Source organism: Oncorhynchus masou, chromosome 13 (assembly GCF_036934945.1).
Source record: "Oncorhynchus masou masou isolate Uvic2021 chromosome 13, UVic_Omas_1.1, whole genome shotgun sequence".
Classification (NCBI taxonomy): Eukaryota; Metazoa; Chordata; class Actinopteri; order Salmoniformes; family Salmonidae; genus Oncorhynchus; species Oncorhynchus masou.
The window spans coordinates 15,752,371-15,770,268 of NC_088224.1; the positions used below are offsets into that span (position 1 = coordinate 15,752,371).

The 17,898-nt window shown below is 40.8% G+C and overlaps 1 protein-coding gene across 1 annotated transcript in view; it reads right to left on the reverse strand.

Annotated features, from left to right (window-relative positions):
- Nucleotides 1-6,097: 6,097 nt before the first annotated feature.
- The window catches only part of LOC135551790 (cyclin-dependent kinase 6-like), an 88,078-nt gene continuing 76,277 nt past the window's right edge, over nucleotides 6,098-17,898 (reverse strand). Inside the window, exons 6-8 of the mRNA XM_064983016.1 lie at nucleotides 9,025-9,075; nucleotides 8,788-8,923; nucleotides 6,098-8,641 (exon numbers count right to left, since the gene is read on the reverse strand). Coding sequence (XP_064839088.1) covers nucleotides 8,492-8,641; nucleotides 8,788-8,923; nucleotides 9,025-9,075 — 337 coding nt within the window. The 3' untranslated portion in view covers nucleotides 6,098-8,491. The remainder of the gene's footprint in view (nucleotides 8,642-8,787; nucleotides 8,924-9,024; nucleotides 9,076-17,898) is intronic.

Genomic DNA, 17,898 nt, shown 5'->3' on the forward strand with positions numbered 1-17,898 from the left:
ACGACGGACACAGACATGCAGTACAATCACAGATAGAACAATGAGACAGATATTTTAGCGGATGTACAGACGTGAAGCGTCTGCTTGGTGTTTCCATGGTAGTAAGAGGAAGCCGACTGGCAGGCAGTGGGAGAAGATGGAACGAGATTGATTTTGGCCGACGTTCTGCAATTTTCTCATCGATGAAACATTTGATCTCAATACAGTTTTCTGTTCCCTAAACTAGAATATGTTATGAAAAGAGTGGACTAAGTTTAGTAGACTTTACTCTTTGCAAAAGTTTTTAAAAATCGCGATGTTTAGGAGTCCAAATGCCAATTGAGTTATTACACACGCGCACTTCATAAAGTAAGCGTTCCCTAAACGGAAATATGCAGATGCTGCTCCGACGCGCCAATAGGATCTTGCTAGTTCGTGCTTGACTCTGCCCACCTCCTTTGCTTGTTCTGCCCACTAGACTAATTTTGTTCCCATCGGGTCGGCTGTCGTCTATCTTGGTTTAGTAAAACATCCTTGATACAATCAAAGACCACAGTACATTATTTCGTACAGTTGCGCTAAAGAAATTACTGCCTCATAGCGGTAAATAAATACAAACACCATCATAAAAAACACAGGTAGAAATGTACCTTTATAAAATAACAGGAATTGTGTTCTTAAGATTATACACAATAATGCCAGTGGAAACACATTTAACACACAAAATATTTATTTTACCAAAATAAACATGTCAGGCAGTTGTGAATACAATAGAAGAAACTTTAAGTTGCTACATCCACTTTGATAACTTACTGATGCTCATAATATTTTTTTACGAAGTTTTGCGAGAATTACTACATAGCAGCAAAATCAGCTTAGGGAAAATCTAAAATATATACTTTTTTTAATAGAAATATCCCCCATCCCTCCAAGAGAGAATAGTGCCAAACTATGTTACCTAAAAATGTGGTTCTTGGCAACACTATCATAATCTCAAAAACGGGCATTGAGAAAATTAGGATTCATGCTTATGCATCAACAACCTGCTTCAGACCAGCTTTGAATCACAATATATGAAATGCATTTTTTTTTAAGTGGTACTGTACAAATGTAAGGGCAGACTACATAATGGACATAGACTAGGCATGATGTTTTGTAGCAAGACCAATAATTCGCTAGAAAAGTAATAATATGGTGAAAATGGTGACCATCAATGCTGATTCCCCCAAAACCAGTAGCTGTTTCACCTGAAAAACACATGTCATCATTGTATTGTACACCAAATATAATTTCAACAGAGAACACCACTAATAATAGAGAAACACAAGAAAAGTAATCTACACAAACAGCACCTCATGAACAATTAGCTATAATTGAAAAAACACTAATGCCTAAATCCTTTAAATCAAGATAAGGGTTTCATTGGATTCATTGAGCATGTCCTTTTACAACAACCAATAAAACACCCGTAGCTGAAGTACAGAAGACACCACAATAAGAACTGGGTAAGCTTATCCTATGCTTACTGCAGATAGGGTGATCTGCATTTACTGGAGATATCAGCTTGCTATCAGTGCTTGGTCTCGCTGGATTCGTCCCAAATGGTAACATATATATATATATGTATATATACAGTAGTGCACTACTTTTGACCACAGCTCTATAACCCAAGTCAAAAGAAGAACACTAGGGAATAGTGAGCCATCTGGGTCTCAGACTCGGACTAAGGACCCTACTCAGGCAGCACGTAGAGGAACTACTCTGAAGTTAGGAACTCAGAATCACACCTGAACTGACAGGAAGCATACTTATAATAACACATCTTAAACATGATATATTGTGTCTATTTAAAAATAAGACCATCTGGTGGTAATTAAATAAGCAGTAGTCAATTTAAATGTTTATGAATAATAAAATGTGTCACGTTATACTATATAATGCGTTGTTTTGATATGCAGTATAGAAGAGATGAGCTTACAATGTTAAATGTATGAATGCTGGCCTTGGGTCTGAACCCCGCCCTGTGTAACTGGGTCCTAGACTTCATGACAGGCTGACCCCAAGTGGTGAAGGTAGGGAACAACACCTACACCACACTGATCCTCAACAAGGGGGCCCCACAGTGGTGCGTGCTCAGCCGCCTCCTGTACTCCCTGTTCACTCCTGACTGCATTGCCATGCACGTTGCCAACTAAGTTTGCTGACGATACAACAGTGGTAGGCCTGATTAACAACAACAATGAGACAGCCGACAGGGAGGAGGTGACAGTCCTGGCCAAGGTCACTGACGACCTGAAATGATCACTCCACACTGACAGCAGTGCGTCTTCATCCTCAGGAGGCTAAATAAATTTGGTTTGGCCCCTAAGACCCTCACAAACTTCTACAGATGCACCATCGAGAGCATTCTGTCGGGCTGTATCTCTGCCTGGTACGGCAACTGAGAGTGGTATGGTCAGCCCAATGCATCACCGGGGTCACATTGCCTGCCCTCCAGGACATCTACAGCACCTGGTTTCAAAGGAAGGCCAAGAATATAATCAAAAACCCCAGCCACCGAGCCACGGCCTGTTGACCCTTCTACCATCTAGAAGGTGTAGACAGTACAGGTGCATCAAAGCTAGGACAGAGAGACTGAAACACAGTTTCTATCTCCAGGTCATCAGAGTGTGAAACAGTCACCACTAGCTGGCCTCCATCCATAGTTTTGACAAGTCGGTTAGGACATCTACTTTTTGCATGACACAAGTAATTTTTCCAACAATTGTTTACAGATTGTTTCACTTATAATTCACTGTATCACCATTTTAATGGGTCATAAGTTCACATGCACTAAGTTGACTGTGCCTTTAAACAGCTTGAAAAAATAAATAAAAATTATGTATTTAGAAGCTTCTGATAGGGTAATTGACATAATTTGAGTCAATTGGAGGTGTACCTGTGGATTTATTTCAAGGTCTACCTTCAAACTCAGTGCATCTTTGATTGACATCATGGGAAAATCCAAATAAATCAGCAAGACCTCAGAAATAATTTTGCAGACCTTCACAAGTCTGGTTCATCCTTGGGAGCAATTTCCAAATGCCTGAAGGTACCACATTCATCTGTACAAACAATAGTATGCAAGTATAAACACCATGGGAGGATGCAACCTTCATACCGCTCAGGAAGGAGATGCGTCCTGTCTCCTACAGATGAACGTACTTTGATACGAAAAGTGCAAATCAATCCCAGAACAATAGCAAAGGGCCGTGTGAAGATGTTGGAGGAAACAGGTACAAAAGTATCTATACCCACAGTAAAACAAATCCTATGTTGACATAACATGAAAGGCCGCTCAGCAAGGAAGAAGCCACTGCTCCAAAATTGCCATAAAAAAGCTGGACTACAGTTTGCAACTGCACATGGGGACAAAGATTGTACTTTTTGGAGAAATGTCCTCTGGTCTGATGAAACAAAAATATAACTGTTTGGCCATAATGACCATTGTTATGTTTAGAGGAAAAAGGGTGAGGCTTGCAAGCAGAAGAACACCATCCCAACCGTGAAGCACGGGGGTGGCAGCATCATGTTGTGGGGGTGCTTTGCTGCAGGGGGGACTGGTGCACTTCACAAAATAGATGGCATCATGAGGGAGGAAAAGTATGTGGATATATTGAAGCAACATCTCAAGACATCAGTCAGGAAGTTAAAGCTTGGTCGCAAATGAGTCTTCCAAATAGACAATGACCCCAAGCATTCTTCCAAAGTTGTGGCAAAATGGCGTAAGGACAACAAAGTCAACGTATTGGAGTGGCCATCACAAAGCCCTGACCTCAATCCTATAGAAAATTTGCGGGCAGAACTGAAAAAGCATGTGCGAGCAAGGAGGCCTACAAACCTGACTCAGTTACACCAGCTCTGTCAGGAGGAATGGGCCAAAATTCACCCAATTTATTGTGGGATGCTTGTGGAAGGCTACCCAAAATGTTTGCCCCAATTTAAACAATTTAAAGGCCATGCTACCAAATACTAATTGAGTGCATGTAAACTTGACCCACTGGGAATATGATGAAAGAAATAAAAGCGGAAATAAATAATTCTCTCTACTATTATTCTGACATTTCACATTCTTAAAATAAAGTGGTGATCCTAACTGACCTAAGACAGGGAATTTTTACTAGGATTAAATGTCAGGAATTAGGCTAAAATCTGAGTTTAAATGTATTTGGCTAAGATGTATGTAAACCTCCGACTTCAACTGTAGACATGGAACACTGGTCACTTTAATATGTTTACATCCTGTTTTGCACACTTCATATGTATATACTGTATTCCAGTCAAGGCTCATCCTATATAACTACTGTACACACCTTTTCTATTCATATACTGTCCATACTGTCTATACACACGAAAACATTAGAAACACTTTCAGAATATTGAGTTGCACCCCCCTTTGCCCTCGGGGCATGGACTCTACAAGGTGTCGAAAGCATTCCACAGGGATGCTGGTCCATGTTGACTCCAATGCTTCCCACAGTTGTGTCAAGTTGGCAGGATGTCCTTTGGGTGGTGGACCATTCTTGATACACGGCAGCGTAGCCTAGTGGTTAGAGCGTTGGACCAGTAACCAGAATGTAAAATAGAAACATACACATTCTTTACAGATTTTACATCAGAAACTATCACAGGAAAATGTGCTTTTTAAGCATTTTTCACAGCTTCACCTGTTAACATTTAAATACCACAACAAAATATCCATACATTCCACAGCTTAATACAACCCAATTCAATATTAATCACAATATTATGTTGTTATTTGCATGAATCCCAAATAAGAACGCTCACATATACAAAGCATATTTTTTATTCAAATGGTGCAACATGAAGCAATCACCACTGAGGGCATTTATTCATGTAAACATAATGCCCATTACCTCCATATCATCATTTTAAATGAAGTTACCATGTCACATGTGGACATAATGCCCATTACCTCCATATCATCATTTTAAATGAAGTTACCATGTCACATGTGGACATAATGCCCATTACCTCCATATCATCATTTTAAATGAAGTTACCATGTCACATGTGGACATAATGCCCATTACCTCCATATCATCATTTTAAATGAAGTTACCATGTCACATGTGGACATAATGCCCATTACCTCCATATCATCATTTTAAATGAAGTTACCATGTCACATGTGGACATAATGCCCATTACCTCCATATCATCATTTTAAATGAAGTTACCATGTCACATGTGGACATAATGCCCATTACCTCCATATCATCATTTTAAATGAAGTTACCATGTCACATGTGGACATAATGCCCATTACCTCCATATCATCATTTTAAATGAAGTTACCATGTCACATGTGGACATAATGCCCATTACCTCCATATCATCATTTTAAATGAAGTTACCATGTCACATGTGGACATAATGCCCATTACCTCCATATCATCATTTTAAATGAAGTTACCATGTCACATGTGGACATAATGCCCATTACCTCCATATCATCATTTTAAATGAAGTTACCATGTCACATGTGGACATAATGCCCATTACCTCCATATCATCATTTTAAATGAAGTTACCATGTCACATGTGGACATTTCAAATACATTTGTGGCCTTTACTTTCATCCTTGGAGCTTAGAAAATGTGCTAAAATACTAAATGTTTCAGTACTGTTCATTGGCTAAAGGGTATTTGCAATAAAGATCTATCATAGGTGCATTTCTGCAATTATAGGAAATCTATGGCAGACCCCATGTAGGTGGCTGTAAAAAAGTATACTTTTATTATTTTATATTACATAGACAAAAGTATTCCTTTCCCATGTTTTAAGTTACAAATGACCAATAAACCTCTGAAACCAAATAAAAACATACATTGATCGCTTCAAGTTTATATAATGTAGACTACAATGATGACAGTCTACTTATTAGGGCAGTTGATGTTGAACTGACCGATACCAAGAAAGCTTGACAATCCCTATTTCTAGAGAGTTGTAATATGAAGTCTGCAATGTATCCATCAATGGCATGAATCATCTGACAGGACAGAGATGAGGGCAAAACAACTCTACATCTACATGGAGAGGGGAGCTCAGTCCAAAATTCTTTCATGTGTTTTTTTATTTTGATCATGTATTAGATTAAACCATATGCGCCCCGACACTGAAAAACAAGTAAGATATCAAACATACTGTATCATAGCAAACGTGCAGTTGGACTCACATGGTCAGGAATTCTGTAATATGATTATAGAAGCACAATCATGTTGTAGCATTAACATCATTCAATGAAACAGTTGATCCATTAACATCATCCAATGAGACAGTCGATCAATTAACATCATCCAATGAGACAGTTGATCAATTAACATCATCCAATGAGACAGTTGATCAATTAACATCATCCAATGAGACAGTTGATCAATTAACATCATCCAATGAGACAGTTCATCCATTAACACCATCCAATGAAACAGTTGATCAATTAACATTATCCAATGAGACAGTTGATCAATTAACATCATCCAATGAGACAGTTGACCCATTAAACATCATCCAATGAAACAGTTGAGCCATTAACATCATCCAATGAAACAGTTGATCAATTAACATCATTGATCCATTAACATCATCCAATGAAACAGTTGAGCCATTAACATCATCCAATGAAACAGTTGATCAATTAACATCATCCAATGAGACAGTTGATCCATTAACATCATCCAATGAAACAGTCGTTCAATTAACATCATCCAATGAAACAGTTGAGCCATTAACATCATCCAATGAAACAGTTGATCCATTAACATCATCCAATGAGACAGTTGATCCATTAACATCATCCAATGAGACAGTTGATCCATTAACATCATCCAATGAAATAGTTGATCAATTAACATCATCCAATGAGACAGTTGATCAATCAACATCATCCAATGAAACAGTTGAGCCATTAACATCATCCAATGAAACAGTTGACTATTAACATCATCCAATGAAACAGTTGATGCAGTCTAATCATGAATGTGCAAAGTGTGTCAGAATGATTTCTGATTTGATTTCTAATAAGATCCTGAGTGTATTTGTGTGCTAGCAGCACTAGATATACCAGAGGGAAAGTTATGGTCTAGATGTATTGCTGTGCAGTAAGAAGTTTTACAAACAAACTATTTTCCTTGACTAGTTCTAATCCCACAGAGGGAGCAACTCTGAAAGCACTCTAGCTAGTCATATTGAATCAAGGTGAGCATAATACGTAGGGTATTAAAACAACCATTCTTAACACAGAACAGCTGTGTGTTTCAACATGAACCCCTATATGTTTCTATGTAACCCTTACAGACTCAGTCTAAATGAAGCAGGTACAATGTTGAACCTCCTCTGAATCCGACGTATCAGCCTGCCTTTTCTCTCTAAAAAAATCTCCCAACGAAGAACATTTCATTGACCCACACCCGCACTGACCTTACTACTATCCTGCTACACATGCCAATGTGCTGGATATGCAAGTTAAACCAGCATTCACGACTACTGACAGTATTAGTGCAGTATCTAGCTCTATACCATTCTACATGCCTCACATTGTCAAACCTTTCCTCCCTTGGATATTACCTTGTATTCTTTCTAGATCTTACCAGAGATTTACATTTAAATCCCCACATGTTGTTAAAGTCCAATAAAATTAAGACAAAATAGAAAATAAGACATCAACTGTCAATAACTTTAAAATTAAGTTAGGAAATACAGAATCATGCTTTTATGCCAAATGTAATTGCGTTGAATAGTGCTTAGGTCGACCTTATTGTCATTCAACAGTCACTTTACTATGTCCTGTGCATCAGGTCATACATAGAGTCTCAAATGGAGTCAATCAGATTTCATTACACTTTATGACACTGAAGTACGGATGCCATAAGAGGAACTCAAAGTGACATTTTCAGTCTTTCCTGTTCGCACCAGTCAAAGTCTTATAAGATGAAGCCCATCAGAAATCCTGCTCTGGCCTGCAGTAACACAGGACAACCTGTAGGTGGCGGTGATATCAAAACACATGTGTTTGTTTGGACCAGAAGTAGCACGAGGCAGGCATCCTGCATTGGATTAAAATGTGTGTGTGCGTGTGTCATCTCTCTCGGTTGTTGTGAAGGTGAGCTCCAGGTGCGGTCCATGCCGACCTACCCTTGGTGCTTGGTGTTCCCCCACCGAGGAGCCTCTTCTCAGGCTAAGGAAGGAGAGACAAGAGGCAGCAGCTCCTGGACATCCAGAGGTTCTCTCCTGGTGGCAGTACATCTCAGCTTCAGGGGTCCTTGCATTGTTTAAACATTTTTATATAAAAGTATCCTAAAAAGCAGCATTCAAATTGGTAAATTGTAGAAGACAGCACGGTTGCCTTTTGGAATCAAATGTCTGTTTATTGCTCTCTTTCTCAGTCTTTGTGTCCATCCCTCTCTTTCTCTCCCTCTCTGTCAGGCCAGTCCAGTCCTGGGCCAGGGGGCTGTCAGGCAGCTCTCTCCTCCAGGGTGGGCTTGTTGCTGCCGATGGGCTGGGCGTACACACTCTTAGTGTCACTATCCACACTCTGGAAGTAGGGGTGGGTCAGAGCAGCAAATGCTGATATCCTTCTGGAGGGATTAAAAACCAGGAATTGCTGCATGGAGAAAACAAATATTATTATTATAACATTTTCCTTTACAAAAAGAAAAGTGTGAGTTTCATTCCTTTCAGACAAATCCATTTGAAACAGTATGTACTGTATTTTGAGTGTGTGTGTGTGTGTGTGTGTCTGATACTCACGAGTAAAAGGGATTTCCCCAGCTCATCCATGTCAGGGACAAGTTCTCCGATTGGCTGAGGGGGTCGTGGGGAGAAGGCACTCTGTGGTAGGGCTACTTCCTGGGGCCAGTCCTCCACCGAGGGAACCCCGACCACACTGAAGGATCATCATCATTATCATCATCGTCATCATTACCGTCATCATCATAACAATAACAATGTTAATGCTGTAAATATGACCTACAACATGGTACTTACTCTAAAATCTTGCCCAGCTGATCAACATCTGAGTTTCCTTGAAACAAAGGTCTGGGAGAAGAAGAGCACATGTCAATATAACTGAACATGAAGTAACAAACTGTGTTCAATGAATCAGATAAATTCGTTGTTTTTTTAAAGATCCCCAGTTCAACTTCGTCAATTCTAATTTGTCCTTCATAAATCCATGGGTGCTGTGGCGGTGTGACAAGCAGCCTTCGTGCTGTATCCATCCCCTCAACACAAAATGACACATTCCTACTCTCTGTGTTCTACTTTGTAGAATTATAGTGAAGACATCAAAACTATGAAATAACACATATAGAATCATGTAGTAACTCAAAAAATGTAAAAGTCGGAAGTTTACATGCACTTTAGCCAAATACATTAAAACTCAGTTTTTCACAATTCCTGACATGTAATCCTAGTAAAAATGTCCCTGTCTTAGATCAGTTAGGATCACACTTATTTTAAGAATGTTAAATGTCAGAATAATAGTAGAGAGAATGGTTTAAAGCACATGCTTTTTCAGTTCTGCCTGCATATTTTCTATAGATTGAGGTCAGGGCTTTGTGATGGCTCTCCAATACGTTGACTTTGTTGTCCTTAAGCCATTTTGCCACAACTTTGAAGTATGCTTGGGGTCATTGTCCATTTGGAAGACCCATTTGCGACTAAGCTTTAACTTCCTGACTGATGTCTTGAGATGTTGCTTCAATATATCCACATACTTTTCCCCCCTCATGATGCCATCTATTTTGTGAAGTGCACCAGTCCCTCCTGCAGCAAAGCACCCCCACAACATGCCACCCCCGTGCTTCACGGTTGGGATGGTGTTCTTCGGCTTGCAAGCCTCCCCATTTTTCCTCTAAACATAACGATGATCATTATGGCCAAACAGTTATATTTTTGTTTCATCAGACCAGAGGACATTTCTCCAAAAAGTATCATCTTTGTTCCCATGGGCAGTTGCAAACCGCAGTCTGTCTTTTTTATGGTGGTTTTGGAGCAGTGGCTTCTTCCGGTTATGTCGATATAGGACTAATTTTACTGTGGATATAGATACTTTTGTACCGGTTTCCTCCAGCATCTTCACAAGGTATTTTGCTGTTGTTCTGGGATTGATTTGCACTTTTCGCACCAAAGTACGTTCATCTCTAGGAGACAGAACGCATCTCCTTCCTGAGCAGTATGACAGCTGCATGGTCCCATGGTGTTTATACTTGCGTACTATTGTTTGTACAGATGAACGTGGTACCTTCAGGCATTTGGAAATTGCTCCCAAGGATGAATCAGACTCGTGGAAGTCTACAATTTGTTTTCTGAGGTCTTGGCTTATTTATTTGGATTTTCCCATGATGTCAAGCAAAGGTAGGCCTTGAAATACATCCACAGGTACACCTCCAATTGACTCAAATGATGTCAATTAGCCTATCAGAAGCATCTAAAGCCATACTTAGTGTATGTAAACTTCTGACCCACTGGAATTGTGATACAGTGAATTATAAGTGAAATAATCTGTCTGTTAACAATTGTTGGAAGAATTACTTGTCATGCACAAAGTAGATGTCCTAACCGACTTGCCAAAACGAGTTTGTTAACAAGAAATGTGTGGAGTGGTTGAAAAACGAGTTTTAATGACTCCAACCTAAGTGTATGTAAACTTCCGACTTCAACTGTAGATATGGACATGAAGAAGGAGGATTCGGAGAAAGTGACTGGTAGCAGGAGAAATAATAATAATAATAGTAAACAGTATGGCAGCAGCATAAGTGGTGTGTGGGGGTATGTGTGTGGTGGTGAGTGTGTGTGTGTGAGGGTGTTAGAGTGTCAGCGTGTTGGTGCAGGCATGATAGGCGGATGTACATGTAAAGAAGGATGGAAATGACTGGTAGCAGGAATATATAAATACTGATGGTGATATACTAGTTGTAAATGATACATCTAAGCAGGAGTAATAGTGACCAGTCGCAGGATAAATAGATACTAGCGGAGCAGACAAGAGAGTACAGAGGACTGTTTCAGCAGCACATGGGAGGAAGGCATGCTCAAGGCCCAGCAGCGTTAAGTCTGCACTGTAAAAAAATAACTATTGTTGAGTAACTGGTTCCACAGGATTGTTTTCTACTCTACCAGAAAAAAATAATGTGTTGTCCCAAACTTAACTCCAATGTTTTCAACTTACATAGAGTATTTTACACATAATTACATTGTGCATGTTCATTTATACCATCATTATTATTCAACATGTCCTCACCTGGGATTCAAACTCACAACCTCTTGGTTCACAGCATTTCAATCTTCCTGCAATGCCACCATGTCTGTGACAATTATCAGTTCATCTGGCTATTCTCTCATCAATTATTTGATTGACTTTTTCTGTATAGTTGTCTAATGTTGGTGGGACATATTACTCTGTTTTAATGGTACTCCTTAATCACTATGAGAAATCAAATAGTTTTCTTGAGTGTATTTTTAACAGAGCTGATATTTACTTTGAAGTGTCAATTGGACGATTGGAATACTATGAACCAGGAGGTTGAGAGTTCAAATCCTAGGTGAGGAAATGTCAATTACTGTATAAATGAAAATGCACAATGTAATCATGTATAGTGTGTCAAATATGTAAGTTGAAAAAGCAGTGTGTGTGTAAGTTGTTCTGCAGCCATTTTTGTTTTAGATAAGATGCACTGATAGTTTCTAGTTGAATAAACATATGAGACAATGTGAGCAAATGCATAATTTTAAGTTGACTACATTTTTGCATATGTTTTCTCAGGTTGGAACTAAGTTTGGGCCTACATTTTTGCATATGTTTTCTCAGGTTGGAACTAAGTTTGGGCCTACATTTGTGCATATGTTTTCTCAGGTTGGAACTAAGTTTGGGCCTACATTTGTGCATATGTTTTCTCAGGTTAGAACTAAGTTTGGGCCTACATTTGTGCATATGTTTTCTCAGGTTAGAACTAAGTTTGGGCCTACATTTGTGCATATGTTTTCTCAGGTTGGAACTAAGTTTGGGCCTACATTTGTGCATATGTTTTCTCAGGTTGGAACTAAGTTTGGGCCTACATTTGTGCATATGTTTTCTCAGGTTAGAACTAAGTTTGGGCCTACATTTGTGCATATGTTTTCTCAGGATGGAACTAAGTTTGGGCCTACATTTGTGCATATGTTTTCTCAGGTTGGAACTAAGTTTGGGCCTACATTTGTGCATATGTTTTCTCAGGATGGAACTAAGTTTGGGCCTACATTTGTGCATATGTTTTCTCAGGTTAGAACTAAGTTTGGGCCTACATTTGTGCATATGTTTTCTCAGGTTAGAACTAAGTTTGGGCCTACATTTGTGCATATGTTTTCTCAGGTTGGAACTAAGTTTGGGCCTACATTTGTGCATATGTTTTCTCAGGTTGGAACTAAGTTTGGGTCTACATTTGTGCATATGTTTTCTCAGGATGGAACTAAGTTTGGGCCTACATTTTTGCATATGTTTTCTCAGGTTGGAACTAAGTTTGGGCCTACATTTGTGCATATGTTTTCTCAGGTTAGAACTAAGTTTGGGCCTACATTTGTGCATATGTTTTCTCAGGATGGAACTAAGTTTGGGTCTACATTTGTGCATATGTTTTCTCAGGTTGGAACTAAGTTTGGGCCTACATTTGTGCATATGTTTTCTCAGGTTAGAACTAAGTTTGGGCCTACATTTGTGCATATGTTTTCTCAGGTTGGAACTAAGTTTGGGCCTACATTTGTGCATATGTTTTCTCAGGATGGAACTAAGTTTGGGCCTACATTTGTGCATATGTTTTCTCAGGTTGGAACTAAGTTTGGGCCTACATTTGTGCATATGTTTTCTCAGGTTAGAACTAAGTTTGGGCCTACATTTGTGCATATGTTTTCTCAGGTTGGAACTAAGTTTGGGCCTACATTTGTGCATATGTTTTCTCAGGTTGGAACTAAGTTTGGGCCTACATTTGTGCATATGTTTTCTCAGGTTGGAACTAAGTTTGGGCCTACATTTGTGCATATGTTTTCTCAGGATGGAACTAAGTTTGGGCCTACATTTGTGCATATGTTTTCTCAGGATGGAACTAAGTTTGTGCCTACATTTGTGCATATGTTTTCTCAGGTTGGAACTAAGTTTGGGCCTACATTTGTGCATATGTTTTCTCAGGATGGAACTAAGTTTGGGCCTACATTTGTGCATATGTTTTCTCAGGATGGAACTAAGTTTGGGCCTACATTTGTGCATATGTTTTCTCAGGATGGAACTAAGTTTGGGCCTACATTTGTGCATATGTTTTCTCAGGATGGAACTAAGTTTGGGCCTACATTTGTGCATATGTTTTCTCAGGATGGAACTAAGTTTGGGCCTACATTTGTGCATATGTTTTCTCAGGTTGGAACTAAGTTTGGGCCTACATTTGTGCATATGTTTTCTCAGGATGGAACTAAGTTTGGGCCTACATTTTTGCATATGTTTTCTCAGGTTGGAACTAAGTTTGGGCCTACATTTGTGCATATGTTTTCTCAGGTTGGAACTAAGTTTGGGCCTACATTTGTGCATATGTTTTCTCAGGTTGGAACTAAGTTTGGGTCTACATTTTTGCATATGTTTTCTCAGGTTGGAACTAAGTTTGGGCCTACATGTTTTTTTTTTACCGTGTGTGAGAAGAGGGAGGGAGGAGGTGGAGAGGCTGGGGATGAAGGGAAGGAGCAGGCCTGCTGGTGGTTCCTGTGGCTTCGGGCCGTCCTGGACGGCCGTGGGCGGGCATGCTTCCCCTGGCACCCACACAAATTCCAACAGTCTTCATTCCCACATACAGGCCTGCTCTCAACTCAAACGACCGCTGCTCCCAACCAAGCAACGGGTAGAAAAAAAGCCTATTTATCTCTCAGCCGTGTGTGTCTGCCTTAGCTCTCTGTGGGCCTTCTGGTGTGTGTGTGTCTGTGTGTGTGTGTCTGTGCGGTGGTAGGCAGGGGGTGGGCGAGCTGTGCCGTATTGTGTGAAAGAACGGTTGAATCATTCTAACAGAGACTAGCTGGGAGAGCAATATAAACCTAAACCCTCCACTCCAGCCTTCAAAGAGGCAAAGAATCTCTCTGTTGTGAGAGAATGTGCTCAAAGGCACTTCACTTCTCATGTGCTATCATGCAATGACTGACAAAATAACACACAGTACCACTGCAAACATAGTTCTTTAACAGTAATTACACATGGATAAGTCATGACTGCACTGCTCCTTGGGATTGAGAGAGAGAGAGAGAGAAGGAGAGAGGGAGAGAGAGAGAGAAGGAGAGAGAGCACTGTGTCAATGTAATGCAGCATGTTGTGAAATGAGGTAGTGACGGTGTAGTTATTTCTTTACTCTGTAGCTGCAGTACTTCACTGAACAGAAAAACTGCTGTAACCTTTGCATAGTTGAACACCCACATTTCCTCTACATGCTAAGACATTGAAGATTAGACACAGGCAGAACGATTTGATGGTAGTTTGCACATTTTACAGTGACAGCAATTATGCTGTCATAACTTTGACAAGTTAAGGGTGCTCCATAGCATTCTATACAAACCTAGCATCAAAAATGCTGGAACTGAACCATGCCCTATTTCACCAAGTAGATGCCATCCTGACCAATACACCCCCTCTAACCACACCTAACTCAATGGCTCACTACACGGGTATTCCTGTATGCTGTTACTGTAAGGCGTCAAATACTTGGTGGGCATGTTGAGAGTCTGAGGGTTGAACCATAAAGATCAGACCAAACCAGTTCTCTGCCTTGAGATGGAAAACATCACCTAAAACAATGTCATCATGCCAAAACAAGCATGACAGATATTTCCAAGAGGTCCATTTTTAAACCAGGAGTGGTTTGCTGGTTTGAATGGATGACTGGCTTCTCACAGGGCTGACACTGCAAACAAACAAACACACACACACACACACACACACACACACACACACACACACACACACACACACACACACACACACACACACACACACACACACACACATACACACACAAACTTATAAAATGAAGGACTGTAATGAGGATGTTTTCTGAAGGACTGGCTGGTTTAGGATTTCTGCTGCCACCATGGAGTATCGGTCAGAATGCAATGAGGAAATGAAGATGATGGACACACAAAGAGGAACATGGACACACACAAAGAGGAACATTAACACACACAGAGGAACCTGAACACACACAGAGGAACCTGAACACACACAGAGAGGAACATGAACACACACAGAGAGGAACCTGAACACACACACAGAGGAACCTGAACACACACAGAGGAACATGAACACACACAGAGGAACATGAACACACACAGAGGAACATGAACACACACACAGAGGAACCTGAACACACACAGAGGAACATGAACACACACAGAGGAACATGAACACACACAGAGGAACATGGACACACACAGAGGAACATGGACACACACAGAGGAACATGGACACACACACAGAGGAACATGAACACACACAGAGGAAGATGAACACACACAGAGGAAGATGAACACACACAGAGGAACATGGACACACACAGAGGAACATGGACACACACACAGAGGAACCTGAACACACACAGAGGAACATGGACACACACACAGAGGAACATGAACACACACAGAGGAACATGAACACACACAGAGGAACATGGACACACACACAGAGGAACATGAACACACACACAGAGGAACATGAACACACACAGAGGAAGATGAACACACACAGAGGAAGATGGACACACACACAGAGGAACATGAACACACACACAGAGGAACATGGACACACACAGAGGAAGATGAACACACACAGAGGAAGATGAACACACACAGAGGAACATGAACACACACAGAGGAAGATGAACACACACAGAGGAAGATGAACACACACAGAGGAACATGGACACACACACAGAGGAACCTGAACACACACAGAGGAACATGGACACACACACAGAGGAATATGAACACACACAGAGGAAGATGAACACACACAGAGGAACATGAACACACACACAGAGGAACATGAACACACACACAGAGGAACATGAACACACACAGAGGAAGATGAACACACACAGAGGAACATGAACACACACACAGAGGAACATGAACACACACAGAGGAACATGAACACACACAGAGGAAGATGAACACACACAGAGGAACATGAACACACACAGAGGAAGATGAACACACACAGAGGAACATGAACACACACAGAGGAACATGAACACACACAGAGGAACATGGACACACACACAGAGGAACCTGAACCCACACAGAGGAACATGGACACACACACAGAGGAACATGAACACACACACAGAGGAACATGAACACACACAGAGGAACATGAACACACACAGAGGAACATGGACACACACACAGAGGAACCTGAACCCACACAGAGGAACATGGACACACACACAGAGGAACATGAACACACACACAGAGGAATATGGGGAAAGGGTTTGGATGGAGGTGAATGTGGAGGTAAGGCCTTGGAGAAAGTATTGGATATAGTGGTCTGGAAGGGAGATAAAAAATGGAAACATTAGGAACACATTACATAAAGGTGCAGACATGACAAGGTAGTGCCAGGTGACTGTGGGGAGAAAATGGGTTTAACATAATTACACAGTCAGGAGACTGCCAGGACTAGACAGGGATGTGATATAGGGATAGGACTGGGCCAACCATTCTGTCCCACATTCCATACAACCTCTGGAATGTGTATCTGCATGCCTGTGTGTGTGGGAGAGTGAGATTCTGTGTGTGTGGGAGAGTGAGATTATGTGTGCGTGGGAGAGTGAGATTATGCGTGTGTGGAAGAGTGAGATTATGTGTGTGTGCGAGAGTGAGACTATGTGTGCATGAGAGAGTGAGATTATGTGTGTGTGGAAGAGTGAGATTATGTGTGTGTGAGTTTGGGAGGGAGTGCATGTGTGTTCACGTGCACGTGTGTCTGTGAGTGAAATCCGTGTGTGTATGAGGTTATGCCTTTGATTTTGGTTTGTCAATGTGCCAGCGCACTATGAGAACGTAAACAAGGATGTGAGTCCCCTCCTGCGTTGACTGCATTAACATAACACGTCCAACCTTTAGATTAGCGGAATGTCAACACCTCTCTCTGTGTCATTCACTTTTCCATCTAAACCATGCAGATGCAGACTCGCATGATATTTGCTTCAAATTCCTGAAACAAATTGTACTTACAGGGCTGTCAGTGTGAGTCAGTCAGTGTGAAACTAGATTTTTCTTTCTTCAAAAAGCTATGAATAAAAGATGGAAGCATTTGGGGGAAAACTTTTGATGAGTCAACAGTGAAAGACTGGGGACTAGGGACTTCTCTGTCTACAACAGTAGAGTAATGGTAGTGGAGGACAACAGTCAACAGAGAGAGACTGGGGACTAGGGACTTCTCTGTCTACTACAGTAGAGTAATGGTAGTGGAGGACAAGTCAACAGTGAGAGACTGGGGACTTCTCTGTCTACTACAGTAGAGTAATGGTAGTGGAGGACAAGTCAACAGTGAGAGACTGGAGACTTCTCTGTCTACTACAGTAGAGTAATGGTAGTGGAGGACAACAGTCAACAGTCAACCGTGAGAGACTGGAGACTTCTCTGTCTACTACAGTAGAGTAATGGTAGTGGAGGACAAGTCAACAGTGAGAGACTGGAGACTGGAGACTTCTCTGTCTACTACAGTAGAGTAATGGTAGTGGAGGACAAGTCAACAGTGAGAGACTGGGGACTTCTCTGTCTACTACAGTAGAGTAATGGTAGTGGAGGACAAGTCAACAGTGAGAGACTGGAGACTTCTCTGTCTACTACAGTAGAGTA